Genomic DNA, 7,152 nt, shown 5'->3' on the forward strand with positions numbered 1-7,152 from the left:
CGGTGGAAATTGTGTTTCGTGGTGCTCCTAGATGTTTTTGGGGTACGTAGGTATATATAGGAGGAAGAAGTACGTCGGTGGCCGCCCGAGGGGCCCACGAGACAGGGGACGCGCCCTACAGGGGGGGCTATCTCGTGGGGCCCTCGGGAGCTTTTTGACTTGCACTCCAAGCTCTCCTGATCAGATTTGTTCCAAAAATCTGGCTCCCGAAGGTTTCATTCCGTTTGGACTCCGTTTGATATTCCTTTTCTTCGAAATACTGAAATAGGCAAAAAAACAGCAATATGGGTTGGGCCTCCGGTTAGTAGGTTAGTCCCAAAAAATGATATAAATATGTAAAATAAAGCCCATAAACATCCAAAAGGGGTAATATAATAGCATGGAACAATCAAAAATCATAGATACGTTGGAGACGTATCAAGCATCCCCAAGCTTAATTCCTGCTCGTCCTTGAGTAGGTAAATGATAAAAAGAGAATTTTTGATGTGGAATGCTACCTAGCATAATTCATAATGTAATTTTCTTTATTGTGGCATGAATGTTCAGATCCAAATGAATACAAAATAAAAGTTCATATTGACATAAGAAGTAGTAATACTTCAAGCATACTAATCAAAGTAATCATGTCTTCTCAAAATAACATGGCTAAAGAAAGTTGTCCCTACAAAATCATATAGTCTGGCTGTTGCTCTATCTTCATCACACAAAGTATTTAATCATGCACAACCCCGATGACAAGCCAAGCAATTGTTTCATACTTTAATAATCTCAAACTCTTTCAACTTTCACGCAATACATGAGCGTGAGCCATGGACATAGCACTATATGTGGAATAGAATGGTGGTTGTGGAGAAAACAAAAAGGAGAAGATAGTCTCACATCAACTAGGCGTATCAACGGGCTATGGAGATGCCCATTAATAGATATCAATGTGAGTGAGTAGGGATTGCCATGCAACGGATGCACTAGAGCTATAAATATATGAAAGCTCAACAAAAGAAACTAAGTGGGTGTGCATCCAACTTGCTTGCTCACAAGACCTAGGGCACTTTGAGGAAGCCCATCATTGGAATATACAAGCCAAGTTCTATAATGAAAAATTCCCACTAGTATATGAAAGTGACAACATATGAGACTCTCTATCATGAAGATCATGGTGCTATTTTGAAGCACAAGTGTGGAAAAGAGATAGTAGCATTGTCCCTTCTCTCTTTTTCTCTCATTTTTTTCTTTCTTTTTTTCTTTTTTTTTTCTCTTTGGCCTTTCCCTTTTTTTCTTTTTGGCCTTTCTCATTTTTTTCTTTTTCTTCTTCTTTTTTTTCTTTTTGTAAAGTCCGAAGTCTCATCCCGACTTGTGGGGGAATCATAGCCTTCATCATCCTTTCCTCACGAGGACAATGCTCTAATAATGAAGATCATCACACTTTTATGGATTTACAACTCAAAACTAGAACAAGATATGACTCTATATGAATGCCTCCGGCGGTGTACGGGGATATGCAATGAATCAAGAGCGACATGTATGAAAATTATGGAGGTGGCCTTGCCACAAATACAATGTCAACTACATGATCATGCAAAAAGCAATATGACAAAAGTAATGTGTGTCATATGAACGGAACGGTGGAAAGTTGCATGGCAATATATCTCGGAATGGCTATGGTAATGCCATAATAGGTAGGTATGGTGGCTGTTTTGAGGAAGGCATATGGTGGGTGTATGGTACAGGCGAAAGTTGCGTAACACAAGAGAGGCTAGCAATAATGGAAGGGTGAAAGGGTGCGTAATCCATGGACTCAACATTAATGAAAAGAACTCATGCACTTGTTGCAAAAATTTAGAAGTCATCAAAAACCAAAGCACTACGCGCATGCTCCTAGGGGGATAGATTGGTAGGAAAAGACCATCGCTCGTCCCCGACCGCCACTCATAAGGAAGACAATCAATAAATAAAATTGTGCTCCAACTTCATCACAAAGCGGTTCACCATACGTGCATCCTACGGGAATCACAAACTTCAACACAAGCATTCTTTAAATTCATAATCACCCAACTAGCATCACTTTAATATCACTACCTCCATATCTCAAAACAATTATCAAGCATCAAATTGATCATAGCATCCAATTCACTTCCTATGATAGTTTTTTATTATACCCAACTTGGATGCTCATCATTCTAGGACCAACTTTATGATAATAGCAAATACAATGTTGTTCTAAAAGACTCTCAAAATAATATAAGTGAAGCATGAGAGACTAGCAATTTCTTCAAAATTAAGACACCACCGTGCTCTAAAAGATATAAGTGAAGTACTAGAGCAAAAACTATCAAGCTCAAAAGATATAAGTGAAGAGTATTCTAGCAAATTCTAATTAAATAGGCTTCTCACAAAAGGTGTGTACAACAAGGATGATTGTGATAAACTAAAAATCAAAGACTAATATAATACACGACGCTCCAAGCAAAACACATATCATGTGGCGAATAAAAATATAGCTCCAAGTAAAGTTACCAATGAACGAAGACGAAAGAGGGGATGCCTTCCCGGGGCATCCCTAAGCTTAGGATTTTGGCTATTCTTGAATGTCTTGGGGTGCCTTGGGCATCCCCAAGCTTAGGCTCTTGCCATCCTTTATTCCATAGTCCATAAAAGCTTTACCCAAAACTTGAAAACTTCACAACACAAAACTCAACAGGAAATCTTATAAGCTCCGTTAGTGAAAGAAAACAAAACCACCACATAAGGTACTATAATTAACTCGTTCTTTATTTAATTTGGTGTTAAACCTACTGTATTCCAACTTCTTTATGGTTCATAGACTGAATTACTAGCCATATATGCATTCAAATAAGCAAACAACACACGAAAAACAGAATCTGTCAAAAACAGAACAGTCTGTAGCAATCTGTAACTAACGCAAACTTCTGGAACTCTAAAAATCCTACCAAAATATGAAGTCCTGGAAAATTCGTCTATTGAACAGCATCAAAAAGAATCAACGCAAAAGCACATTCCTGTGATTTAACAAAATTATATTCGTGTGTGCAAAGTTTCTGTTTTTCAGCAGAATCAAATCAACTATCATCGTAGGTTATCCTATAGGTTCTACTTGGCACAAACACTAACTAAAAGATAAAAGCACATCTAAACAGAAGGTAGATGCAAGATTTATTACTAAACATGAATAAAAACAAAAAAACATAAAGAAAATTGGGTTGCCTCCCAACTAGCGCTATCGTTTAACGCCCCTAGCCAGGCATAAGAGCAAACATAGATCTAACGAGTGCCATCTTTGGCACTAAATTCATAATTAGCCCGCATGATAGATTCATAAGGTAATTTGACTTTCTTTCTTGGAAAGTGCTCCATGCCTTTCTTTAATGGAAATTGGAATCTAATATTCCCTTCCTTCATATCAATCTATATCAAGAACGATAAAATCTACGGGCACCAAATTTCTATTTGCAACAATGAGAACGTCATTGATCCTTCCCATAGGCTTTTTAATGGTGGAATCCGCAAGGTGCAAATTTAAAGAGCAATCATCAAGATCATGGAAACCTAGAATATAACATAAAGTTTTCGGAATCGTGGAAACACTAGCACCCAAATCACTCAAAGCAAAACACTCATAATCTTTAATTCTAATCTTTATAGTAGGTTCCCACTCATCATTAAGTTTTCTATGTATAGAAACTTCCAAATTAAGTTTTTCATCATAAGATTGCATCAAGGCATCAACAATATGTTTGGTAAAAGCTTTATTTTGACTATAAGCATGAGGACAATTAACGATGGATTGCAACAAGGAAATACAACCTTTTAAAGAGCAATTATCATAATCAAATTCCTTGAAATCTGAGATAGTAGGTTCAATATTATTAGAAGTTGAGGATTCTCCAATCTCACTTTTACCAAATTTAACATTAAGATCTAAAGACTCCGAATTTTTGGGACGCCTTCTAGGCAAAGTTGATTCATCATCACTCCCATAATCATCAAAATTTATGTTGCAAAACATAGATCTAATCGGAGACGCATCAATAACTTTAAGATCCTCATCATTATTTTCATGTAATTTTTCTGGTTTAGCGGCCATCTTATTGACTAAGGTGGCTTGCTTGTCAGAAATTTTGGCTATAGCATTTTCAAGCCGGGTAATTTGAGCGTTAACACCATAAAATTCTTTGTTCATATCATCAAGCTCTTTGTTCATAAATCCAAAAAAACTTTTTTGTTCCTTAAGCTCTTTTCTAAAGAAATTATTATGCTCAAATTGCAAATTCATAAAGCTTCTAATATTAGATTCAATATCATCCATCCTTCTGAGAAGGTGGTCAGGGCCCTTAGGCGTAGCCATAGGGTCAAACAAGCAAACAAGCACACACAAGAAGGCAAGCGAAAAGAAAGAGGAGGAGATTGGGAAAGAGAGGGCGAATAAAACGGCAAGGGTGAAGTGGGGGAGAAGAAAACGCGAGGCAAATGGCAAATAATGTAAATGCAAGGGAGATGGGTTTGCGATGGGTACTTGGTATGTCTTGACTTGAGCGAAGACCTCCCCGGCAACGGCGCCAGAATCCTTCTTGCTACGTCTTGAGCTTGCGTTGGTTTTCCTCGAAGAGGAGAGGGTGATGTAGCAAAGTGTAGCGTAAGTATTTCCCTCAGTTTTGAGAACCAAGGTATCAATCCAGTAGGAGGCTCCTCAAAAGTCCCACGCACCTACACAAACAAACTGAGAACTCGCAACCAACACAATAAAGGGGTTGTCAATCCCTTCATGGCCACTTGCGAAAGTGAGATCTAATAAAGATAGTAAGATAAGATAAATATATTTTTGGTATTTTATAAGATAGATGCAGAAAGTAGATTCAAAGCAAATATGATAAGAGATAGACCCGGGGGGGCATAGGTTTCACTAGAGGCTTCTCTCAAGATAGCATAAGTATTACGGTGGGTGAACAAATTACTGTCGAGCAATTGATAGAAAAGCGCATAGTTATGAGATTATCTAGGCATGATCATGTATATAGGCATCACGTACATAACAAGTAGACCGACTCCTGCCTGCATCTACTACTATTACTCCACACATCGACCGCTATCCAACATGCATCTAGAATATTAAGTTCATAAGAACAGAGTAATGCATTAAGCAAGAAGACATGATGTAGAGGGATAAACTCATGCAATATGCAACCCCATCTTGTTATCCTCGATGGCAACAATACAATACGTGTCTTGCAACCCTTGCTGTCAGTGGGTAAGAACACCGCAAGATTGAACCCAAAGCTAAGCACTTCTCCCATGGCAAGAAGAACCAATCTAGTAGGCCAAACCAAACTGATAATTCGAAGAGACTTGCAAAGATAACTCAATCATACATAAAAGAATTCAGAGAAGATTCAAATATTATTCATAGATAAACTTGATCATAAACCCACAATTCATCGGATCTCGACAAACATGCTGCAAAAAGAGATTACATCGAATAGATCTCCACAAGAGAGGGGGAGAACATTGTATTGAGATCCAAAAAGAGAGAAGAAGCCATCTAGCTAATAACTATGGACCCGTAGGTCTGTGGTAAACTACTCACAACTCATCGGAGGAGCAAGGATGTTGATGTAGAAGCCCTCCATGGTCGATTCCCCCTCCGGCAGAGTGCCGGCGAAGGCTCCAAGATGAGATCTCGCGGATATAGAAGGTTTCGGCGGTGGAAATTGTGTTTCGTGGTGCTCCTGGATGTTTTCGGGGTACGTAGGTATATATAGGAGGAAGAAGTACGTCGGTGGCCGCCCGAGGGGCCCACGAGACAGGGGGCGCGCCCTACAGGGGGGCGGCCCCCTATCTCGTGGGGCCCTCGGGAGCTTCTTGACTTGCACTCCAAGCTCTCCGGATCAGATTTGTTCCAAAAATCACACTCCCGAAGGTTTCATTCCGTTTGGACTCCGTTTGATATTCCTTTTCTTCGAAATACTGAAATAGGCAAAAAAACAGCAATATGGGCTGGGCCTCCGGTTAGTAGGTTAGTCCCAAAAAATGATATAAATATGTAAAATAAAGCCCATAAACATCCAAAAGGGGTAATATAATAGCATGGAACAATCAAAAATTATAGATACGTTGGAGACGTATCAATACTCATTACCATTAACATGAAAAGTGGCATTGCCTTTGTTGCAATCAATAACAGCCCCTGCAGTATTAAGAAAAGGTCTACCAAGGATAATAGACATACTATCGTCCTCAGGAATATCAAGAATAACAAAGTCCATTAAGATAGTGACATTTGCAACCACAATAGGCACATCCTCACAAATACTGACATGTATAGCAGTTGATTTATCAGCCATTTGCAAAGATATTCCAATAGGTGTCAACTTATTCAATTCAAGTCTACGATATAAAGAGAGAGGCATAACACTAACACCGGCTCCAAGATCACATAAAGCAGTTCTAACATAATTTCTTTTAATGGAGCATGGTATAGTTGGGACACCCGGATCTCCAAGTTTCTTTGGTATTCCACCCTTAAAAGTGTAATTAGCAAGCATGGTGGGAATTTCAGCTTCTGGTATCTTTCTTTTATTTGTAATGATATCCTTCATATACTTAGCATAAGGATTTACTTTAAGCATGTCATTTAAGTGATACGTAAGAAAATAGGTCTAATCATCAGCAAAGCGCTCAAAATCCTCATCATCCTTTGACTTGGATGGTTTAGGAGGAAAGGTCATGGGTTTCTGAACCCATGGTTCTCTTTCTCTACCGTGCTTCCTAGCAACAAAATCTCTCTTATCATAACGTTGATTCTTTGATGGTGGGTTATCAAGATCAACAGCAGGTTCAATCTCTACATCATTGTTTTTGCTAGGTTGAGCATCAACATGAACATTATCATTAACATTATCGCTAGGTTCATGTTCATCACCTGATTGTGTTTCAGCATCAGAAATAGAAATATCATTGGGATTCTCATGTGTGTCTACATTAGGTTCACTAGAAGCATGCAAGGTTCTATCGTTTTTCTTTTTCTTCTTTTTAGAAGAACTAGGTGCCTCTAAATTATTTCTATGAGAATCTTGCTCGATTCTCTTAGGGTGGCCTTCAGGATACAAAGGTTCCTGAGTCATTCTACCAGTTCTAGTA

General features: G+C 38.7%; 1 protein-coding gene across 1 annotated transcript in view; it reads left to right on the forward strand.

Annotated features, from left to right (window-relative positions):
• Positions 1 to 6,637, forward strand: part of LOC123114597 (uncharacterized) — an 11,386-nt gene extending 4,749 nt beyond the window's left edge. The window contains exon 4 of the mRNA XM_044536088.1: positions 6,620 to 6,637. Within this exon, the coding sequence (XP_044392023.1) occupies positions 6,620 to 6,637 (18 nt within the window). The remainder of the gene's footprint in view (positions 1 to 6,619) is intronic.
• The last annotated feature ends 515 nt before the right edge of the window (positions 6,638 to 7,152 follow it).

The sequence above is a fragment of the Triticum aestivum genome, chromosome 5B (genome assembly GCF_018294505.1).
Source record: "Triticum aestivum cultivar Chinese Spring chromosome 5B, IWGSC CS RefSeq v2.1, whole genome shotgun sequence".
Classification (NCBI taxonomy): domain Eukaryota; kingdom Viridiplantae; phylum Streptophyta; class Magnoliopsida; order Poales; family Poaceae; genus Triticum; species Triticum aestivum.